Raw genomic sequence first — 24,715 nt, 5'->3', positions numbered from 1 at the left:
TTTTTTTTTTTTTGTCTTTGGGGTTTGACGTCAGTTTTTGTCGCTGTCGTCTGTTAGAAACAGTAAGTTAATCCATTTGTTTACTTCATAGGTAGGAGGAATGTTTTATCGGAGAGATTAAGAGCTAAGTACTTTGCCTTTAACACACAATTTAATTTGAGCATAAAGTGACTTCTGTGCCATTACTCATTTTTCTGAGCAGTTTGAAAATGCGGGTGCAGCAGCGTAAAATTACGAAAGACTATTAAATAACAAGAACAATAACACAAATAATTCAGGAAGGTGCTAAATCATTGAACTCGCGTTTCAGTGACACAGCGAGTCAGTGATTCTGTTGATAAAGAAGGAATGGGGTCGCGAGCTTGAATGTGGGAATGGGGAGCATGTAAAATTATTGGAATCTGTACTGTTTGGCCTAACATATGATGATGAGGTTAAAAAAAAAGTCACACTGCTGAACAGCATCATCAGGAAATTCAGGACTGGCCTATGGTTTGGGTTGGATGGCTGGATGCAACACTATGAGGAGTATGCTAATCCTTCAGAATACAACAGCGTTTTTCTTATAATGTGGTAACATCTCAGTCACAAGCACACTAATACCCTAACTTGTGAGAATAATCATGGCATAGTAATTCTGTCTCTTCCTCATTGCTTGCATCATCTGTAACCACTAGATGTGCCCTTTCATGGTCCTTTAAAGATGTTTTATGATCATGAATCAATAACGTGGTTAAAATGCCAACCATAATGCACTATCATGTCTCTGGTTTATTTGCTAAGGCATATGGGAAGACTGCCACAAATCATAATGCCTTGTGCATAATTGCCGAGACAGGAATTTTGCCATGAACTGGAGGCATCTTTTATGATTTTGTGTCGAGTCTTTCATAAACAGCAAACTGACCAACAAGTTCTGGAATCGACTTCCTTCCATCTCCAGAACCTGTTGCTTCAGCTGCTGAAACCTACATTCATCAACAGAGTCTGTTCATCTTATGAAGTGAGTAAACATACAGTGAATCCATTCAGTGTCACACCCTTTCCTCATGGTTCTTCTCATGCAAAGAAATGAATACACAGAGACTCCAGAATGAGAACAAGCAGCCCATGTAAATCAGAACTTAAAGAGGAGGCTGCTAAAGAATAGGAGTTCAACAGCAGTGTGCTCCAAAAAAATAAGAAAAACAGAAGACAGCTTACATGTTCTGTAGTAGATGAAGAAGAAATCTTAGATTTGGAAAATGGTTTTGATGGTGGTGGTGGCTGCGGCGATGGCGACAGCGATGACATTCTGTGCTGGAGTTGTAGTGAATTGTTCAGTTATTGAAAGCCACTGGAAGTGTGGATTTAGTACTCTGGAATTTCTCTGTGCGCACATCGTGAGTATGTAGGACTTCCTACCAAAGAAAAGAAATGTATATGTAACATCTGCAGTTATTAAAATGACATGTCATTTGGTCCACACCTGTGTAAAATTGCATGCATACCCTTTTCCTGAATGCTTTAAAATTGTTACTTAAGCATTCAGTTGTGGAACTTCAAGCATGTATCTTTTTTTTCCCCCCATGAAGTATACTTTAAGATTTATATGATTGGATATTGTAAGTAAATAACCAAGTTATGTTTCATTCTTTTTAAATTTGTGCAAACAGTACAGATGAATGTTGATGAAAGGCCAAGATTATTAAGTCAATAGCTCCTACACTCTTGCTTGCTTATTATAATTTTTAAAATTAAATAAGTGTAAAATTTGGTGTACCCTGGGTCAGATGACACCCCCCCCCCCATGTGGGTCTGCATATAATTGGTCATAGGTATGTCATTCTTTCATCTTAAATACATCAAAATTTATATGCTTTGTTAAGTATTATCAAGAACACAGTTTTTCAGTAGGAGTCTCATGTTACTGTTCTCATTTTCAGAACTAATAGTCTCGTTTAGTTTTGTTAATTACATGTTAAATACTGTATCTGATTTTTACAGAAAGTATCATGGTTGACAGGAAGAAAGAAGAGGCAGCAATGGAAACAGTGCTGAATCAGTTGCATAAACATTGCATTTCTCTTCATGATGACACTATTAAAGCATACGTTGATCACTTCATGAAGGTAACTGTGCTGGACCATAGTCTTTTACTGGAGATATGGCATTTAGGCTTACAGTATAAAATCTGTCAGCAAGAAACTAAACAGAAATGTGGCGAGAAGTTCTCTCCCTTGATCTTCATAAGACATGGTGATAAATAACCAAGGAGAAACTATGGGAGTATGAAAGAAAAGAAATATCAGCATTAAATGGCTTTAAGAATTGAAAGCTCTCATGGTAGTTCCCAAATTATGTGACATCCAGTAATGTTAAATCAAAGGAATTTGTGAGAGAGGCAGGAGTAAGTCAGCTGGCTGCTATTCACATTATCAGCACAATGTGGATATAACGTGCAGAAGCATTTGCTGTGTTGCCCTGATATCAGTGAAGGAAGTTAGCAGCTTGAGGCAACATGTTTATGTCCTGAGATATTGAGACACTTTGACACAGGAATTATCCCACTCATTTGGCCTGCACTTCATGTCAGAGGTGGTGGGTGGCCATGTGCAAATGTGAAGATGCTGCCATCTGGATGTGTCACCATGTAGTGTGGTTGATAGCTACTAGAATTTCAGGAAAAAAAAGAAATATTTCTTTCCTTTTCTTTTTAGTTTCAGATGAACCTGCTCTCTCTTCTGCTCTGAAGATGGAGGTTCTTCTGAAACACCATGTAACATTTGTTGTTATTTGGAGGATTTAAATACCTCACCAATCATCTCACCACTCATGATCTTTGTTCACTCTTGTCTCACCATATGCCACTGCACTGCCCTCATCTTCTGTTTTACACATTGAAATAACTTACGATTCACCATCATGTCTATGCCTGTTTGATTTTTTTACACACACATCTGCACTTCAGTGCTTGTAAGCCCAAACTTAGGCTAAGATTGTGTCCTCTTGCCACCTTGCAACCATAGTTTTATGTTGCATTTTATAATTCTGAAAATGCTCTGCTGCCAATGTAATAAGGCAGCCCTCCCCCCACTCTTTTTTGGGAAGGTCCAGAAGAGAAGGGGGAGTCTCAATGATTGTAAGAAGAGGGGTGTACATTGGCCAGGCTAGTCCCCCCTGCTCCTTGCTCACACATTTGGTACCATTTTACCAGGTTACATTGTTTATTGTTATTAAATAACCCCACAAATCCTGTACAGGGGCTTTAGCACCCATAGGATATAGAGCTAGTTACATGGTATCACATCCCAAAAACAGGAATCCTAGTTTATGAAAGTTATAGAAGATTCTTGTCTTAATGCTAGGCAGATAAGTCTTCTAGTGTATGTGGTGATAAGATGAGTTTTAATATAGAAACATAGACAACAGTGTAGCCACAGCAAATTCTTGTGAATGACCTGAGCCTTATCCCTTATATCTGGCATGCTTAGTGTTTACTGGGACCTTTGCTCATGCCTTTTCCACTGGAGTGCTTTGCTTCATTAGCAGCATCAGTTGTGGGATAGTCAAGTGACTTGCCTGTTGTGTGACTTCAGAACCAAGCAGTATGATTCGATACTGCAAATTATATAAAGAGTGACAATTATAGTGGCTAATTTCTGCTTTTCCCCGTCTTCTAAAAATAACACCAAAACTGATTATGTAGCAGCAGAGACAAATTGAAAAATAACAAATATATGGATACACATATTCACTTAAATCTGTCATCACCTGACACATGTAATAAAATATGTAGCACTTTTTCTGTTTTCATCAGCCATTCTTTTGTGATCCACTTTTCTTTTTCAGGTGTTGAATCACTTGATTGTGCTTATGAAAGAGGAAGATGTCTTGTTTAAAGCAATGTATAGAAGAATGTCAGGTGCAGGAAGTTATTATGATGGGCTGAAAGTTGGTAAACCTGAGGAGTTTGATGTGGATATAGTAATTCGCCTGCCAGTCAGTTATGAAGAAATTACTGTAAGTTATGTAATTCTTTTATGCATGATATTTTAAAACCAGTTTATGGAATTACTGTTTTCTTGGGGTTTGTCAAGGAGCAGTTCTTTCCGTTTGGGATGAAAGTGTTCACAGTATTCACTGCTTGCTACCCTGTGCCACTCATGATATATTCCGAAACCAGATTTGATTGCTTATATAACATGTTTCAGAGGCTGCCTGTACATGTCAAAGGGAAAGGTACCCACTGCATGCATCTAGTCCTTACAATTATGCAGGGTTATTCATAAGTCCGTGAAACATTTTAAAAATTCACAGGAAATAAACTGTGCATAAGATCATGGTAATTCTTATGCCGATAGAGAATATATCTCTTCAAGTTTTTTTAAGCCTCCATTGGGTGCTAATCTCAGGGGTTTTGCAACCTTATCACTGCTGCCGTGGCTCTGATCAACCGTGATATGCTGACATGGATGTGGGATGAAATGGATTATCACATAGATATCTGCCATATCAGCAAAGGTAGACACATTGAGCATCTGTCAACTAAGTAAAAAAAAAAAATGGTGAGTTTATCTCTGTTTCAGTGTAATAAAATTTGGTATCTGTTGCGTAGTTTATTGTAAATTTTCAAATGTTTCACGGACTTATGAATAACCCTGTATAAACTGTTGCTCCAATATCATGGTATTTACCTACCTCAAATAGCACAAGTGACATCCCAGATGATACTAATTTTAATAATTTTGTGGGATATAACTTCTGTCGGCTAATAAATATACACAGGATTAGTGATGTTAGGCAGATGGAAATATATGGCTGAGCTGTTTGTACCTGAGCATTGTCATTCTGAAACTTAAATTACTATTAAAAAGTTGAGACGGTATAAATCTCCCGGTCCTAATCAAATCCTGGCAGAACTGATTCACAGAGGATGTTAAACATTAATTCCTGAGATCCATAAACTCTGTAATCCTGCTTGGAATAGGAAGAATTACCTCAGTATTATTATAAAGGCATATCATAATTATCAGCTTCTACAAAATTGTTTGTAGAGCCTTCCCTTAAGGTTAACGCAACATGTAAGTGAAATTACTGGGGATCATCATTGTGGGTTTCAACATAACAGATCAGCTACTGATGAGATATTTTGCAGTCAGCAGATACTGGAGGAGAAATTGAGTACAGTGAGACAGTACATCAGCTGGTGATTCAGCAAAGAGAGAAGCATTGTACAATGTTGTCACTGAGTTAGCCTAATTAAAGTGTTTTTAAATGAAACCTGTGGTAAAGTCTACATGTAAACATTTCTCTGATGTGTTTCCTATTCAGAATGATGTGAAACAAAGAGATACTTTATTACCATTGTTTTTCAGCTTTGCTTAAGAATATGTCATTAGGAAGGTTCAAGATGAACCAAGTGTAACTGAAATTGAGTGGGAAACATCAGCTTCTGGTCTTTGCTGGTGGTCTTAATTTATTGGAGGATAACATAAATACCATAAAGAAAAATACAAAAGCTCTAGTAAGTATGTTGGTCTAGAAGCAAACACAGAGAAAACTATGTTTATATTCATGTCTTATAACTAGAACGCAAGACAGAATCATAACATAAAAGATACATAATAGATCCTTGAAAATTGTCAGAGTTTGAATATTTGAGAATGACAGTGACAAATCAAAACTTGGTTCATGAGGAAATTAAAGTGATATTAAATCTGGGTAATGCTTGCATTATTCAGTTCAGAATATTTTGTTGTCTCACCTGCTGTCTAAAAACATCGAGATTAAATATATAAAATTTTAATTTTGTTTGTAGTTTTTGTATGAGTGTGAAACTTGTTCTCTGACATTAAAGGAAAAACATAGACAGAGGGTGTTTGAGAACAGACTGCTGAGGAGAATGTTTAGTTCTGACAGGGATGAAATAACAGGAGGCTGAAGAAAATTGCATAACAAGGAGCTACATAACATACATTTCTTGCCGAACATTTTTAGAGTGATGAAGTCAAGGAGGCTGAAATGGGAAGAGCATGTAGCACACATGGAGAGAAACAGAATGCTTACAGAGTTTTGGCAGGAAAGCCAGAAGGAAAGAGGCAACTAGGAAGACTTAGGCATAGGTTGTAGGATAATATTGAAATGGATCTCAGAGATGTAGAATGGGAGTGGGGGGTTGGGGGTGGACTGGATTGTCTGGCTCAGAATAGCAATAGGTGGCAGATTCTTATGGATACAGTAATGAACATTCTGGTTTCATGAAATTATGGGAATTTCATAGGGGCACCCGGTAGCGTAGTTGGTTGAGGCACTATGCTACAAGCTTGAAAGTCATGGGTTCAAGTCCCGATGAGACCATTGGATTTTTTCAATTGACCTAATCCCTCTAGCCGCACTATGGCCCTGGGGGTCAACTCAGCATCTAACAGAATGAGTACCCACGAATATTCTTGGGGGTAAAAGGCGGCTGGTGCATAGGGCTGACAACCTGGCCACCACCTATAAGCCAATTATCTAGAAAGTATGGGAACCTCAACATCTCACAACCCTATAGGCCTCTACAGCCTGCTAGAGGAATACCTTTACTTACTTTTTATGGGAATTTCGTTAGTTGGTTTTAAGGATTTAGCTCCATGGAGTTGGTTGGATGTGAGTCCAGACTGTTGTTGAATTTATTCAGTAAAGAAAATGGTAGATGGATATCAGTGTTTGGAGGCACATACTGTCCCCCTCTTTGGGCACTTCATGCAGAAGATGGTGGTTTTATGTTCCTTTGAAATGTTTGTACTCACCAGCCAGATCACAACAGTGTGGTAACGCAAAAGATCATAACATGAAAGTATATAATTTTGAATATTAATTTAGTGTACTAATTAGTAACATGGTACCAACACTTTTGGAAATGAAAGTGCTTTAAGACCGAGAACGTTGTTGTAGTATTGCTGATGCAGACTAAGGGATGTGCTGCATCTACCATTTATTCAGGTTTTTTAGTTGTTTAGAATAAATTTTCCGCTGTTGTCTCACATGTTTCTTACAGAGGTTCAGCAGTCATCCACAGAACATTAATTCTGAGGAATTACTGACTTGTGAAGGGAAACAAAACTGTTGTTCCATATTGGTTCAGTACTGTACGTTGTAGTAGTCCTGTAAATTTTAAGTGCTGTTATTTTCATTTCAGATTGTAAGTAATCGCAGTGTACCACCAGCATTCACAAAAGTTCAGATAACAACAAAAGCAATGGATTTACTAAGACAACGTCCTGATTGGGCAAGTACCTATCGGTATGTTCCTGTAACCTGTTTAGCATTCACTCAGTTGGCATCATGTCTGCTCATTTTTCATCTAGCTGCATTCATTTGTTTTCTTGAATTTATATGTACTATGAAACTAAGAGTTCTGATGAAGGCTTGTGTATCACTGCTGTTCGAACTGAAAGGATGGGTGTCTTGAGCGTTCAGATTCTTTGTGCAGTTCCACTAAGTATTATTCTGTGAAATATGCTTTGTGTCTTCAGCATTTATCAGAGTTTCTGCTTCCATGTTGTTTACTTCACTTTAAATAATCTTAGCACCATTAAACTCTTTACTGATGTTACTTTAATCCAGTATGCTGCAATTCTCTTCCCGAATCACATGCAAAACTCTATTTAGGAGCTCTTTCATATAGCTCTCATTTGCATTGTGAGGTTTTGACATCATAATGAGCTGCCTTACCATAAATATTCACATAATAATATGATAACTCCATGTCTGTGACTCACATTGTATCATAAAACACTGGGATTCCTTGAACATGGCATATCTGCTGTTTATGAGTGTGTACTTGAGAGTTCGTATGAAAGGTAAACTAGAATATGCTCTTCTTTGTTGAGCACAGTGAAACATGGTGAGTGCTTGTCAGAAATAGAATATGCAATCATAACTCTTCAGCTTACTTAATTTGGGTAACACAGAATCCTTCAGCGTCCAATCACAAGAAGGCCATGCAAAGTTCTTTACTCATCGTGCTAGAATTATACACTGTAGGCATTTCCTATTAACTAAAATTTGGTGGACACAGATGGCTAGGTGCAACATGTAGCTGGAAAAATCAACAAGCATAGTGACTGTAGATTTCAGGCAAGAAGCAGAACCTGAAATGAAACCACAAGTACAGTTTATGCAAAACGTTCAGAGAGAATAGTCAAGACAAATGGGGCAGGGGATTCATTTTTGTGGTCAAGTTGGCAAAGAAAAACAGTGCTGATTTTATCCATGTTTGTAATATTATAGAATGGACAGTGACTCTGTTTTTGCCTGTTGTAATGAAGTACTCATATGATTGAGGTTAAGTGCTTGCTGCCAGGAGGTTATGTTTTAATCTTGATGCCCACTGTTTCTTATTTATGTGGTCATATGTACATCTTTAACCGTGTCAGTTCATTATATTTGCATGGCCTCGGAGTAAGAGAGTTGTGTGCTATTCATGAGATCGCATTGTGAAGATGTTCTAATTTCTTCAGATCCATGGATAAGTGGAGAGATAAGGATGGTTTCTTGCTGCAGTCTGAGTTCCGACAGTGGGTGGAGAGTGTAGTCAATAAGGCTCTGAACAGGCTGAGGAGAAGCAAGCCCAACTGCTATGAGCTGGGAATTCAGGACCCAGATGCGTCTGGGAGACTGTCACAGTACCATGTACGTCATCCATTGAAGTATGTAACTTGTGTCCTTGTCTGCTGTGGAAAGTGTGACACTGTGATTTTCGTCTTTCTTTCTGGACTGACCACGGTCGTCGAGGTCATGGTTTTGCAGCTGTTGCAAAGGCTTATTTATGGTCAGTCTTACTATTACATTTTTATTGTTGTTGTATATCATGAACTTATGTTTAATTGTTATTAAATGTTTGTTGTTTTGAGATTCCAACGCTGCCAGGAATTTGACTCCAGCCGTCCAGCCTCTCGTCTTCTGCCATACTGACTGAACTAGACCAGCTCCCCACACTGGACTAATATAAACCCGAATATTTGCCTCTGTAAATCCCCAGTACCAGTTCTGATCAAACTCTGCTCAGTAATTTTGTAGGTGAAACTTATGGACTTCATCTTTCTGTTTTTCATTACTTTTATAACTGTTCTCTGTCCTCATGTGACTCCAAATGGATATGTGAAGCCTGTGGCCTTTGAGAGCCCACAAAACGATAATGGTTAATCTTGGTTATGATGCCACGTATTTTACGTATGAACCAACGCTACCCAGTAGTGCAGACAGTGTTGTGTTGTGTTGCATAACGGGATGATTAGTGAAAAATGAATTGGAAAGGCTGTGGAAAGAGGCAGTCATGGCCTATATTAAGGTATTATCCTGACATTTACTTGGAGGGGCTGAGGGAAACCATGAAATCACTAAGTCAGGGTCAGTCTTGTCTGGTATTTAAACCAGTCACCTTCAAAAGATAATCATTGTTTCTGTAAATGGCATTATCCAGTTGGTCTCTATGTTGGAGATGCTTTATGTTTTCTGTGATGTAGGAACTACATTTAAAAAAAAAATATTTGATGAAACTTATGCCTCAGAAGGGGTAGTTGGTTCACAGTGATCCATTTGTAACAGTATGTAATTTTGTAAGAATTGAGGTTTTCTCAGCGGTGACTGAAGAAAGCAGTCTTCTGGGATGTGGCACAATGTAGATATTGTGTTAACCGACGTTTTGGAGGAACATATTGCCTCCATCTTCAGGGTAGACGAAAAAGAAGAAATCTGCGAGCAAACCAGCGTGAGCATGTGCTAACAGACACAATATCTGCATGGCACCACATCCCAGAAGACTGCTTTCTTCTCAGTATGTACTTTTGTCTTATCATAGATATCCCTGAAGAAATCTGGTCCAGCCATGACTTTTACTGTTACAATGATCCCTAGTAATGCCAAGGTGGATGTGGATTTTGTTCCTGTCATAGAGTTTACCCACCCAAAGTGGCCTGCAGGATCTGTCCGTCCACTTTCTGATCAACTCATTAAAGCAAAGGTATTTTACCCTGTACCTCACCAGAAGTTTCCTCGAGTCTTGGTCTGCTCCGGAGATGCGCAGTATGCAACATAGCAAATGTTCAGGTCAAGTAGTAGTGGTGTGTCTGCCATGTTTCTATTGTGTTTCTTCAGTCTAGACTGTCAAGTTAAAATTTACAGTTCTCAGATCCGTTTACCATGTTGCATGTTGGTGTGGACCCTGCCTTAGTAGTGTATGTGTCCTCCATAAGGCTGAATTTTCTATAAAATTTAAGAATTTGTGAGTCTCTCACATGCCTAGTTTTTTTTTCTGAAATTAAAGCTTTATAAAATTCCGATTTGTTGATTTTTAAGTTTCGGTCAGACCGTCAGCATAGGAGTCACAGAAGTTTCCAGCTGAAAGTTTAGCAGACTTTATGCAAGTGTAATTAATTATTTTTGTACTGCTATAGAGGACTTCATGGTTCATTGTGCCCAAGCCGAAGTCTAAGACAGGTGATGCTGATCACACCTTGTGGAGACTTGCATTTCATGAGCAAGAAAGGGAACTCATAAATGACAGAGGAACGCTGAAACCTGTGTGTCGGCTGTTGAAGGTATGCTGCTTGTGCCTTGCGTAGCTAGTCTCTAAACTTCAATATATTCCACTGCCTTTTGTGTGTGTGTGTGTGTGTGTGTGTGTGTGTGCATGTGCGCGTGTGCGTCTCAGTACACTCGTATGCTACCATTTAAAACAACCCATACAATAGTCACGTGCTGTAATAGAGAAATTAGATCAGACACTGCTTCCTCAGTGTAATGGACTTTGACAACATTCCTTGTGACATTGCAATCAGTGTCACTCTAGTTGCTAGGCTGTTATTAGCAGTTGTTCAGAAAGTGTGCATGTGTGAACATGTGTTCTGTATTTTGCATCAGAATCACCTGCTACTCTTTGTCAAGAATTTATCAGTGCATATCCTGACAACGAAATACCAAGATAACAGTGTACTGCCTGTAAATTCTAAAGGGTTCTGATGATGGTGTATAACAGAATTACTGGGTGCTTGGATGTTGTCCATTGTCTGGTATTCTGGTGATTGAGGTTACCTGTTTCTAAAGGACTCAACAGAGTAGGTGTCCCCACATTTGCCTGAGGACGGTAACAGATTCATTTTTCCAAAACATGTTTTGTAGTTTTTAGAATACTAGACAATGGACTGACTCCATGGATTTAGTCCACAAGCAAACTATACTGACCGAGCGACCGCCACTTGTCAGCGAAGTTAGTGCCAACTTTAGTGGATAGAGGATGTCGCATGGTCAGCGCAACAAATCCCCACGGCCGTTAATTTCGGTTTTCTAGACCGTTACTAGATAATGGACAAAGTCCAAAAACCCAGTAATTCTGAATGTACTGCCTGGTCACAGGGAATGTTTACAGTGGGCAACATCCATGCTATTGAGCAGTTCTCATGGGTTGTATGCTACATTGATTTATGTCACCTGTAACATGTAAGCTTGCATGTAATTTTGCAGTTGGGACATTGTTTTAAATGGTACATATTCTAGTGCCTGTATGGTGATCAGGTAAAACAGAATATTGAAGTGCTGTGAAGTATCAAAATGTCATTTTAATTCTTTCACCTCCACTCAAGCACATACTCTCAAGGTCCTTTGTTGTTAGACAGTGTAGACACTCACATGTTGCGCAATATATATTTTTTACTGGGGCTGTTGTCAGTATCTCTCTCTCTCTGTAGTGGTCATTGGTAGGGTGATGAGTGAATATTTAATTGCAAAGTATATGGAAGGCAGCTCTCATGGCCTAATTGATTTAATGTCTTGGCATTTGCCTGGAGGCACTGAGAAAAATCACGAAAGATCATACCCAGGACAGAATGAACCAAGATGGTGGGGGAGTATGGCCATTCCATAGCTCAAGCGGTTAGTTGCTGGCTTCCCACCACGGCAGCCCGGGTTCGATCCCAGGTGTGGTCAAGTGGGATTTGTGGTGGACAAAGTGGCACTGGGGCAGGTTTTCTCTGAGTACTTCGGTTTCCCCTGCCAATCTTCATTCCACCAATTGCTCCACAATCACCCTCACCTATCATCTGGGGCTGGTACAAGTGGCCGCAGTACAAGGGACTTAGTCCCACCCCACTAGCAATAAAAAAAAGATGGTGGGGGATGTTGGTGGGTACTTTGCAAGTGTTTCTGCTCTTTTATATGTTCTTGTATCCATTGCTTGATTATGGCCATTAATAATGGAGACTCTCCCTAATGCTCACATCCTCGACATCTGCGGCATCCAGTCTTATGGGCTTCGAAGCAGACTGACTAGACACCAGCACACTTAACAGTTCGTTTGCTCTTGTGTGCGTGTTCGTTGCCACAGAATTGTCTTTTAACGAGCCACTGCCTAGCAATGGAAGTCTCCATGACACTTCTCTGACTCTGGTACTCTGGCTGTCAGGCATCATGTCACAGCATGTAGGTAGTGTTGTATGGTGCTTATTTCTGTAACTTAATTGTAAAATTTTCTCTTCTGTTGCCAGAAATTAAGAGATTCTTGTCAGCTAAATATTGCAAGCTACTATTTGAAAACTCTATTCCTTTGGGAAATTGATGCAAACAAGGCACCAGACTTTTGGAAGATGAAGCAGAGTCATCTATTTATGCATGTAAGAATCATCCTATGTTATTTAAACACTCTTAACATTTTATGTATGTATATGTTCTGAAATATTATTTCTTGCTATTTACATTTGCACACTTGGATGGACAGGCATATCAGTTGCAATGTTAAAGTCCTGTGAACAACAAGCTGCACCAGGTGACATGGCACCATTGTCCATGAAGTGAATGAACGTACATATTACACAAACTGTGGAATCATAGACTGATTTTAAGATGACTGTCTTCTGGAATGTAATGCCATCCTGCTGCCTCCATCATCAGGGTAGACTGCTCTCATTATGGAGACTGCAGGTATGGTCTGGGTAGGCCAGGTTCCATCACCTCATCTCTGCCTGTGGATCCGAGTGACCGTATTCCACGTAACCTGCCTATATAACCTAACTGTATCCTCAGTCTTTACACATTGATCCTGAAGATAGAAGCACAAGACTACACAGTGTCATAACCCAGGAGATCACACTTTGTACAACTTATCTGCAAGGACAGAACTGAAGTAATGTTTTACCAGTGTAGAAATGAAGTGCTTGTGTGTAACTGTTCCATCAGATATAAACATGAGGCTCAGTTTTGTATATGTATATTCCAGTAATGACCACTGTTTTTGGTTTCAGATGCTGAAGATTCTTCAGCAGAACCTAAAACGTGGAGAAATTAAGTACTATTGGGACAAACACTGTAATCTCATAGAAGGATTCCAAGAGAAGCATAAGGAAAATCTTGTATGCAGGCTGGACAATATCATTGCCCACATTGAAAGGAATGTTTCGGAGAGTCCAATTGTTATTGCAGAGCACATCCGTAAGTTTTGTGGTTTCAGACTGTACACACACTGTAGAATGGAAGAACCACTTGCCCTTGAAGCGAGTGAGTGGCTGAATAAAAACAGTGTTCTTTGTTTATGTGAAGCATAAATTCCTGGCATCTTATGATGTGTATTTGTTGTGGCTGTCTGGGTTATGACATCTTGTAGTTTGGTAAATGGTTGCTAGTGTTTCAGAATTACATACTGCTTCCACCTTCAGGGTAGGAGAAAGTTATGGAGAGGTGGGGAGAAATTTGTAACGGAGGACAACAGCAGTGGCCAATCACAGCCACCAATGGGGAAGAGGAGACGGGGCCCCTGGATGGGCTAACATGGGCTAACAGGAGTCAGAAGGGGAAAAACTTAGGACAAGGGGCCTTCAACAGGTGACTGCAGAAGCATAGGCAGCCCTGGGAAAGGTATCTGTGCAAAGGTCTTTAGTCTGATAGGTTGGTACCAATAGTTTGGAGAAACATTCTGCCACCATCTTCAGGATAACATACCAGACAACATTGTGTAATAACCCACAAGATCACAGTATCAATCTTCACCATTATATAATAAAGTTCCTGGACTGTTACTGTTGCAACTGCCTCAGTGAAAGAAGATGCGAGGGGAAGCCAAGATCACACTTCCACAAGCCTACTGCATCAGTCTGCCAAGTGACACCGCACTGTGAACATGCATTCTCTTTACGGGAATGCTATGTCGACTTCATGTTTCGTTTTGTCTGCAATGAATGGCAAAATTGAGCAATGCATCTGCTTCCAGTTTTGCGTGAAGCTTGGTAAATCTGCTACCAAAACCCTTGAAATGCTTCATGAGGCTTTTGGAGAACACTCTTTAAGCTGGACAGCAGTTTTTGAATGGCATTCATGTTTCAAGGCCGGGCAAGTGTCAGTTGAAGATGACAAACGTTCAGGGCAAACAAGCACCAGCAGAATGACAGAAAATGCTGAGAAAATTTGAGAACTTATCCATGAAGACTGCTGCTGAACAATCCATGAGCTCGCAGACATCACTGAGATCAGTTACGGAGTTTCCCAGGAGATCTTAACAGAAAATTTGAATGTGTGCCATACTGCTGCAAAGTTTGTTCCCCAACTGTTGACAAATGATCAAAAGTAGCAGTGCATGAACGTTTATCTTCAGCTGTGAGAGAAGGCTAACAAGAACTCAGCTTTTATCTGTCAGATCATAATGGGTGATGAAAGTTGGAACTGTGGTTATGATCCAGAAACAAAGCAACAATTGCTGCAGTGAAAAAGCCCACAATCACCAAGATTGGCAGGTCTGGAGTCCAACTAAGAGCATGCTCATTTTTTTTTTGACGTGAAGGGGATTGTTCACCGTGAATTTGTTCCTCCTAACACCACCGTCAATTCTGACTTTTACTGTGATGTTTTGAGATGCCTGAGAGAAAACTTGCAATGAAACAAGACCAGAACTTTGGCACAACCACAACTGGCTCCATCATCATGACAATGCACCCACCCACATGTCCCTGAAAACCACAGAATTTGTGACTAACAACAACATGGTTATCATTCCCCATCCTCCCTACTTGCTGGACTAAGCCCCTTGAGATGTCACTTTCTCTCCCAAATTGAAAATGAAACTGGAGGGACAACATTTTGAAACAGTGTCTGACATCCAAAGGGAATCGCATGTGGTACTCGACAGCATTAAGGAAAATGGCTTCCACAGTGTTTTTGAAGCCTGGGAAAAACATTGGGATCACTGTATACGTTCCCAAGGAGCTATTTTGAAGGAGATGGCAGCCAGAATTTCTTTTCTGACATAGTCCAGGAACTTTCCAGCAGCACCTAGTATTCATATGTGATGATCTAATCTCACAGAACATAATTAATTGGTTTGTAAAATACACTTGAAGTATTAATTTCTCAAAAATGTTTATTATTGTTTCAGTTACCAAGGAAGAGTTTGAAGCTTTTAAAAAGAACTGTTCTACAACATTTCCATCACCTAGCAAGCCAGTAGCTGCAGTGCCTAACAGTGCAACAAAAGAAGCTGTAGTCCACAGTCCAAATTTGCAAGGATTCAGACACAAATCAGATGTACCCTGTTCTCTCTGTGTGGACATGTCATCTAAACTTGATAGTATTATAATCGCACTTACTTCCGTGCAGTCAAGAGTACACACATTGGAGGGCAGAATTAATGTACTCTGTGCAGACATTAGAAGCATCAGAAACCAGTCGCAGTTTAAGTCTGCACCACGTGTGCTCAATGTGCCACAACACTTTCTGTGATAAAACCTCTGTTAAGTGAAATTCAGGAAACGTAATTTCTTTATACAGTATACTACCAGTTATCCAGTGGCATCTGGGATTCTCATCAAACCAGCAGAGACTATAATAAAGTTATTCAAAATTTAACTTGAAATGTGTACATGTTCACGTGCCTCTCAGTCACCACTAGCAGCACTGCCCATCATCCTCCCTCACACAGGTGCCATTACAGTAGATCCTAACTGAATCTGTGATCACGTTACATTATATGTATGTGAAATATTTTGCACACAATTCCATTATATATCTTATGAAGACTACCATGCAGGAATTAAAACAAAAACTTGATCACTTACACAGACTACGACACAAGAATTAAAACAAAAACTTGACCACTTATGAAGACTACCACACAAGAATTAAAACAAAAACTTGACCACTTACGAAGACTACCACACAAGAATTAAAACAAAAACTTGACCACTTACAAAGACTGCCACACAAGAATTAAAACAAAAACTTCACCACTTATGAAGACTACCACACAAGAATTAAAACAAAACCTCGACCACTTGCAAAGACTACCGCACAAGAATTAAAACAAAAACTTCACCACTCATGAAGACTACCATACAAGAATTAAAACAAAACCTTGACCACTTTTGAAGACTACCACACAAGAATTAAAACAAAAACTTGACCACCTACAAAGACTACAACACAAGAATGAAAACAAAAACTTCACCACTTATGAAGACTACCACACAAGAATTAAAACAAAACCTTGACCACTTGCAAAGACTACCACACAAGAATGAAAGCAAAACCTTGACCACTTGCGAAGACTACCACACAAGAATTCAAGCAAAAACTTCACCACTTACAAAGACTACCACACAAGAATTCAAACAAAAACTTCACCACTGACGAAGACTACCACACAAGAATTAAAACAAAACCTTGACCACTTGCGAAGACTACCACACAAGAATTCAAGCAAAAACTTCACCACTTACAAAGACTACCACACAAGAATTCAAACAAAAACTTCACCACTTGCAAAGACTACCACACAAGAATTAAAACAAAACCTTGACCACTTGCAAAGACTACCACACAAGAATTAAAACAAAAACTTGACCAGTTGCGAAGACTACCACACGATTTATGTAACGGCACACCCCATTCCCCATGCATGCCGGATGATGGAGAGTTTACTGTACTGAGTTTGCACAGTATGTAAGAAATCATTGTTTATCTTGCCAGAACTCAGGATATCCATTGTACAAAGCTTTTGTTGTGATTTCTTATTTAGAAATTTTAGTGCATTTTATTGACATCAGATATTCTTTATATCCGGTAAGACCACTGTCCCGGTTTGTTTAAACCACTACATTTCACACACTATGAAACAAACCTACTGTGCCTGATCCATAGTTTGACAGTAGCTCAAGTCAAAAGCCCAAAACAGAAGACTCAAGTCTCACCAGATGGTGGAAATACAGCAGATTTATGAAATGTACTGGTTTGAAACTCCTAAACTGAATGAAGAGGGGGGCATGGCACATACATCAGTTACTTAACTATGTTATGTCCTGGAAGGTAGTACTCTTCAGTCATGGCCATGAAGACCTCAGATCTCATATATACTTTTCTTATTTACTCTTCATAATCGTGTATGAACATTCAAACCACTGTCTGTTTTACAAAGGAAAAAGAAAGTAAAGTTCTCCCCGTGCTCAACAAATTAAGCACTATGACATGAAGGCATATGGGGGAGTGGTATAGATCCACAGTTTCTCGACCTTGGCACTAGATGGAGGTGAATGGTCAGCTTCACGCCCCTACTACTTTACCCCTGGGGAAAGAGCCCCCAGTACCCATTGGATAGGAGGTTAGGTGGACCCCAGAGTCAGTCTGGACCACTGTGCGGTGGTTTGACGTAGATTGTCAAACCACCGCACACTGTAGAACACACCATACACGCCGAACATGTATACGCCCGGACAAGAAACATATGCCACATTGCAAGTTTTATATTTAGGATACGTAGCGTGGGAATACCATACCAAATACCTACATACCATCAAACTTGTACATCACTGAAAACTTGTCTTTGGGCCTCATATACCGGGCTTATTAAGTAGAATTTCTGCAACAAGACCTATGCAACATACACGCCCAATTCTACACTGTAGCAGGATATCCCCTTAGAATAAAAAAAAATGTAGTTTGCATACAGATCCCTAACCCTACATATAGTTGTTAATACCTTTTATATGTTTTAATAATATTTTGACATTTTATATATAGTACACCTTTATTCTATCTTTTATTTTTTATTCTTAATTTAATCATGTATTTGCTATTTTTAACTATACACTAATCTGAGGCAAAATTGTTTTATGTTAATATTTAATACAATGTGTTGCACCGATAAGGATTCGTATCAGCATTTCAATAACTATATGTATTCCTGCCTGATGATGGGTCACATATGACCAAAACATGTCACAGTAAATAGAGATCTAAATGTAATACTGAAATATTTGTTGTGTTGACAGTAGAATAGTTCCTACATACTGTATATTGTCTGAGACACACAACAGGATGCAACCAATAAAAAAAAACATTACTTACTGTTTTGAATTGGTGCATTGATAGGACGTGAGCAACCAATATGAAAATCAATCAGCATAGTAAAGGGCTATGAGCTGGACAGCCAGGGTTTGATTCCAAGCAGGGGAAAGATTTTTGATCTCCACAGCATCAAGACTGGCTCTGGGTCCCACTCAGCCTCCTGTCTACTGGGTACCTAGGAGATTTCCCCATGGATAATGCGATCAGGGCATGAAGCTGACCACTCACCGCCATTTAGTGCCAAAGTCAGGAACAATGGTGGTATGTGTGTTCCCCCACGTCTTCATGGCATGGTGCTTAATTAAGCAGAAGGACTTTGTGTTTATCTAATCTTATGCGACAGTTCCATGCAATCTCTCACACAAAGCTATATGTGATGCATTAACACGAGTGTCTCAACTTGGCATTAATATATTTGATTACTCAAGTGACCATGATCAGTGGCGGTCTGGGGCTGTCAGAGTGACCACATACCCTTATTTTCATGGTACACTTCCAGGTGTTCTACTGGATGGCAGGAACATAAGTAGAGATAACTGACTTTTCAATCAGCAGCAACATAAGCACAATTTTCTTTATTATTAAATCTAAAAAAAGTCATTTAAATAAGTGAACTGTTCATAAAAACTTCCTTTTGTAATGATCTTTCTGTAATTATCAGTCATTCCAGTCTAAGACATATGCTTGTTGTGCAGGCAAGTCAAAGTCACTGCACCAAACAGATTTAGTATTACAGATGTGATTTTGTTTTACATCAGAGAAGATTCGTCCAAAAATCTGAGTTCAATTATGGTCACGATTTATGTGTGCGACCAGAGATGGGGTATGGATTGGATAATTCGATTTATTGACCACTTGGAACTACAAGGAATTACAGTAGCACCCACTAAGCCTTTTCCAGTCTGCTGTCTTCACCAGCTGTTCCCTAGGAATGGCTTCTAACAGTGAAGATTTTGAGCTTCCCGCACTTTTGTCAATACTGTCTGGCGAATACCCCACAACTGAACTCTTGTGAACTCAACTATAATGCCATCTCTTCTCAGCCTCCCTTGCAGAGCTCGACTTAACTGCCAACCCTCAACTTGGTCCTAGGCTTGTGGCCATTTAACACCAATTTCCCATTTTCTCTTCACAGGCAGACTTTCAACCGACAACTGAAATGGTGAAACATCAAAGTTATGTTACCACTGAGTCTGCCAGTCTGTCTTGGTGTCAATCACCAATTTGGAACTTAAGACCAGATTTTTTTTCTGACAGTTGCAAGTTTGTTGATGAAGGGTACCCTCTCTAACAAGAGGATGGGTAGTCTTTTACAATGTACAATATGTTTTGCATGTTATGACATGAATGTATATACAATATACATACATGCTTTAGTAGCTTCTGCCTATGAATTCTGGTGGTCATTTTGCTTTGTGAGATTTAAGACAGTTCTTGTAATGTCCACTTTTTCTCCTTCTCTAACACAGCACCACTGAATTCTGTTATAAACTGCCATACTATTCTCAACATATTTTCTTGAGGCAAACTGTTCACATTTGAGGCCCTGACTGACTGACTGACCGACCCATTGCGTGCTGTTCATGTTGGTGTAAGGGCACAGGGACCCTTCCATTTTGGCTGATCCTGCCACTGCCACGCCATGTGTCTGAGGCCACTGCTGTTGCTCTGTGCTGCCTCAGAGAACCACTGCGAAGGACACATCTGGGGCGGCGAGGTTTGAAGAGAACATACTTTGCATTCTCTGTGACTTCCTTTTGTGTATCTCCTCCTTTACATATCTTCAGCCCCAATAATTGATGGGATGGACTCTCTCTCCTTTCGCAAGCTGACAGTTGCAGCATTGCAGGTGTGGAAGGTTTATTTCCTTTCTGAAATGGTCAGCTTACTGTCTTCAAGATAACCCCTCGGCACAGACCACATCGAAAAGACCATTTTTCCATTGTATATGTTCGTTTCCATAGGAATGTGTTTACCGAGCCAGAGCTTAGAAGTGGGTTGCATAATCCCATTTCTTTCCTGTTGCATGCATTACCTATCAAAGGCCCCTGTTTACAGAGTCACTGCTTAGCAACAAGTCTGTAACCTGTAACCCCTTTCCAAATATAATATTTGATAATACGATGACTAGGGAAATTAAAAAAAAAATATATTAAATCCAAAAATTCATTTGGATATGATGAAATTTCAGTAAAAATCCTTAAAATAAATTCTCCATTTATCATTGCTCCTTTAAATTATATTTTGAATGGGTCAGTTTTATCTGGTTCATTCCCTACATGATTAAAATATTCTGTGGTTAAGCCATTATTTAAAAAAGGCGACAATAAAGATATAAAAAATTATAGGCCTATATCATTGCTAACTTCCTCTTCTAAAAGTTTTGAAAAGATATGGATAAGACTTTCTAAACATGTAATAAATAATGCTATATTATCTAGTCAACAGTTTGGGTTTAGAAGCAATTCCTCAACATGAAAGGCAACGTTTAAACTTCTAAATGATATTGTACAGACCTTAAATAATAAGGCGTATGTGGAGGTATTTTTTGTGACCTCAAGAAAGACTTTGATTGCATTAATCACGACTTATTAATGAAGAAACTGAAATTCTATGGAAGTGTAGGCAATGCATATGCTCTAATCAAATTATATCTCGGTGACAGGTATCAGCGAGTCCTCACTGATGATAATTTAACACATTCTTATACTTCTTCAGAATGGGGGAAGATTAAACATAGAGTGCCCCAGGGATCTATACTTGGACTAATGCTTTTTCTTTTGTATATAAATCACTTACCTAAAGTAGTTAATTATAACTCTAAGCCAGTCATGTTTGCTGATGATACCAGCATTACTGTTAGTAATCCTAATTTAGTAAATTTTAAAAAAGATATTATTGCCTCCTTCAGACAGGTGAATGAATGGTTTAATACCAATCTGTTGTCACTAAATTATAACAAAACTCAGTATATACAATTTAGAACTACTAATAGCCAAACAATTCAATTAGATATCAGTTATAATAATAAATATATTATGAACAATACAAATACTCGGTTTTTATGTATTACTGTTGATAGCTCCTTGTCATGGAAGCATCATATTGTAATGTGTTTTGCTACTGAAGACGCCGTTCCGATTGTTAATTGGTTTATTTAACAACCTACAAGTCTCGGCTACAATTAATTATAACAAAGTGGCAGGGTTTCACACTTTATAACCCTATTCACAATAATCTGTTCACTCTGTCTTCAGTAGTCNGGGGGGGGGCCACGTCACTGCTGGAGGAGGGAGGGGGTGTCCTCCATGGCGCAACACGTCACACTGCTCCCTCCTTAAGGCTGTTCATCCCAAATAGCCTAACAGTGCACCCCCGTTCCCTTTCTTCCAAGGATGTGCATGGTGGGTCTCCTGTAGACGCTGTATCCAGCACGCAGTTTGTCCTTATAAGTTCTTGAAACTCATAAGCCAGGTAAGCACAGAGTGGTCCATTCGCAGATGGAACTGTTGTCCGTAGAGGTACTTGTGGAAATGTTCCGGTGACCTCACTATGGCAAGTAGTTCTCGTTGGGTTACGCAGTAATTTCTCTCTGCTTTGTTTAGGGTCTTGCTGAAATAAGCTATGACATGCTCTTGTCCGTCCTGTATTTGAGAGAGTACTCCTCCAATTCTGACATTACTTGCATCTGTGTCCACAATGAATTTCTCTCCTGGCTGTGGGTAGGCAAGAATAGGGGCAGCACATAGGGCACCCTTTAGTGTTTGAAAAGCGGCCTCCACTTCTTGAGTCCACTGGAAGGTTTGTTTCTCTTCCATTAGTTTCATTAGTGGTTTCACAATGTTGGAAAACCCTGAAATAAACCACCTGTAATAAGTGCATAGTCCCAGAAAGCTCCTAATTTCATGTTATTCTTCAGGGTCGGCCATTCTCGCGCGGCTTTCAATTTTTCCGGGTTGGTGGATATATCTTCTGGTGATACAATATGAGTGAGGTACCTGACCTCTTTCTGCAGAAGTTTACACTTTTCCGGGTTAAGTTTCAGATGGGCTTCCCTGAACCTCTCAAACACTTTCCGTAGGTTGAGCATGTGCTCTTGGAATGTGCCGCCTATTACGATCACGTCGTCCAAATACACAAGGAATGAATTGTACATTAGCCTCTCGAAGGTTGCCGGAGCATTGCAGAGGCCAAAGGGCATGACTGTGAACTGCCATAATCCTTGACCTGTCGAAAACGCTGTTTTCTCTTTGTCGTCTGGGTGTACATCGACTTGCCAATAGCCACTCTTTAAATCGAGAGTTAAAAACCATTTGGCCCCGGCCAGTGTGTCCAGGGTGTTGTCAATGTGGGGTAGTGGAAAGCAATCCTTGGTGACGTCGTTCAGTTTTCTGCAGCCCACACAGAAATGGAGCTCCCCATTCTTTTTCCTGACCAAAACGACCGGGGACAACCAAAGGCTGTCCAATTCTTCTATAACCCCCTGTCCTTGCATGTTCTCGAGCATTTCCTTTACTTCTGCTTGTTTTGCCAGGGGTACCCTCCTCGGTGGCTGTCGGCTTATCGCTAACCCATCCCTGAGTGACCAGACTGGTGTTGGCCTTTTCCGTTATGTCGGTGAGTGCATAGTGTGGGGGCCTTAACGCATATGCCAGCGTCCGCCCCTGTCCACCGGCCCTTGCTCGTTTCTCCAGCTTGTTTCCTTGTTGTTTCCGGGTTGCCATTCCGATTTCCTTGGCGATTCCCGCTTATTTCTTGGGGGTCCTTTTTGGTCCTGGTGCTGTCTATTGTCATTTCCTCTGCCATAGTGGCTATTGCTCTCAAACTTCCAGCTTCTGGACTGTTGAGCGTCTCCTCGTTGGGTGGGGGACAATCGGAACTTCTGGTATGTCTTGGTGCTATCTTCATGAGGTCTAGCTGCTACCAGTACCATCTGCAGCTCTAGTGCTTGTCGGAGGGCCTCATTTACTGTCTTCTCCCCTCCCAGCAGCAGCTGACTCTTTATATTGGCATCTTGTATTCCATATACGAATGCTTTTCCTGCCTCTCTTCCTATGTGGTCTGCAGGTAGATTGGGGTAGGCACGAAGGGCAAGCAGTTCAATGGCCGTGGCAAAGTCTTGCAGGGATACTCCAGGTTTCTGCATCGTTGTTCTTAACTGGCAATGGTAAGCAGCTGCAAAGTGTTGGTCCCCAAAACGGTCCTCCAGTGGCCGAAGTGTTTCCTGGTAAGTGGTATTTGTCGGAATGCCGGGTAGAACTTCTGCCGCCCGGCCCTTCAGAGCAGTGATCAGGTATGTTGATTTTTCCCTGTCTGACCATTGCTTGTGTTCTGCTACGGTCTAGAATTGTCGCCGGAACACACTCCACGTTGAATTCCCGTTGAATGTCAGTAGTTGAGCTGTGCCCGCGCTGATCGTGGGTGTGATTCCCCGCTCGGTCCTCATCTGTACTATGTCCAACCAGGCCTGGAACTCGCGTTTGGTTTCGTCAATTGCTGCGCAGGTTTCATTGTAGTTTTTTGTCGGGTTTTCCTGGAATTTATCTGTCAGCGTGCAGAGGGACACTTCCACTGACTGCAGTTCCCTTTGTGTTTTTCCAGTTCTTTCTGTAAGCTCCTGAAGCTTTACATCTGTCCTGGCTTGGTTGATGTCCATCATCTCCTTCAGTTCTCTTCGGTCGGTCTGTCTGTCATCCTCCAATCTGGCCAGCAATTCCTTGAGGCTGATCTCCGCCTTTTCTTGATAGGAGTCTAATTTGGCCATTAAATCTTCTGTTCAGTTTTCCCATCGGCCTTCATTTCTTCTTGATGAGTTCAGAACATTTCTTGCATCTGCACTTGGTCGGCATCTGCTTTTACTTGGTTAGCCCTCATCTCTTTCAGAAGTTCTACCTTCTCGGTTTTTCTATCGGCATCTAATTTTGCCAGGAAATCCTCTGTGTTTCTTTCGATTGGCCTCCATCGCTTCCTTCTCTTTCAGCATTTCCTCTGTCTTTCTTTCAATTGGCCTCCATTCTGTCTTGCATCTGCACTAGGCGTTTGAACAATTTTTCCATATCCATCATGTGGCAGTACAATTCGTTTCAATAGTTTGTCCCTAGTTAAGGAGTGTTTAAGTTCGTAAACAATTCTGACATCAGTGTAACGTGTTTGCTACTGAAGACGCCATTCGGATTGTTAATTGGTTTATTTAACAACCTACAAGTCTCGGCTACAATTAATTATAACAAAGTTGCGGGGTTTCACACTTTATAACCCTATTCGCAGTAATCTGTTCACACTTTATAACCCTATTCGCAATAATCTGTTCACTCTGTCTTCAGTAGTCTACATGTATTCACAGTACAGGAGCTATGTAAGTGTCCCTGTATCC

General features: G+C 40.2%; 1 protein-coding gene across 3 annotated transcripts; it reads left to right on the top strand.

The window, feature by feature from the left end:
- LOC111874255 (cyclic GMP-AMP synthase) lies at positions 1-16,061 on the top strand. 3 transcript variants are annotated; one of them, XM_023869619.2, is made up of 10 exons: positions 1-62; positions 1,987-2,111; positions 3,832-4,002; positions 7,163-7,266; positions 8,487-8,658; positions 9,827-9,988; positions 10,422-10,565; positions 12,507-12,632; positions 13,260-13,446; positions 15,380-16,061. In XM_023869619.2, exons 2-10 carry the CDS (start codon positions 1,995-1,997, stop codon positions 15,721-15,723), a joined length of 1,527 nt encoding a protein of 508 aa, XP_023725387.1. In that variant the 5' UTR covers positions 1-62; positions 1,987-1,994; the 3' UTR covers positions 15,724-16,061. The 3 variants fall into 3 exon arrangements, with proteins under 3 accessions (XP_023725387.1, XP_023725369.1, XP_023725379.1); XM_023869601.2 differs by lacking the exon at positions 1-62 and adding an exon at positions 75-528; XM_023869611.2 differs by lacking the exon at positions 1-62 and adding an exon at positions 554-1,382.
- Positions 16,062-24,715: the final 8,654 nt, after the last annotated feature.

This window comes from Cryptotermes secundus, unplaced genomic scaffold (assembly GCF_002891405.2).
Source record: "Cryptotermes secundus unplaced genomic scaffold, Csec_1.0 scaffold47, whole genome shotgun sequence".
Taxonomy (NCBI): domain Eukaryota; kingdom Metazoa; phylum Arthropoda; class Insecta; order Blattodea; family Kalotermitidae; genus Cryptotermes; species Cryptotermes secundus.
Note: the sequence above shows the minus strand (reverse complement) of the source record. Positions and strands in the feature narration are given on the sequence as shown.

Bases quoted from the DNA above. Each gene is read 5' to 3' on its own strand.
- LOC111874255 (XM_023869601.2), top strand. From the start codon at position 504: ATGGCTGGATGCAACACTATGAGGA. The intron at 2,112-3,831 runs GTAACTGTGCTG...TTTCTTTTTCAG, and splicing joins ACGTTGATCACTTCATGAAG to GTGTTGAATCACTTGATTGT. The intron at 9,989-10,421 runs GTATTTTACCCT...GTACTGCTATAG, and splicing joins ATCAACTCATTAAAGCAAAG to AGGACTTCATGGTTCATTGT.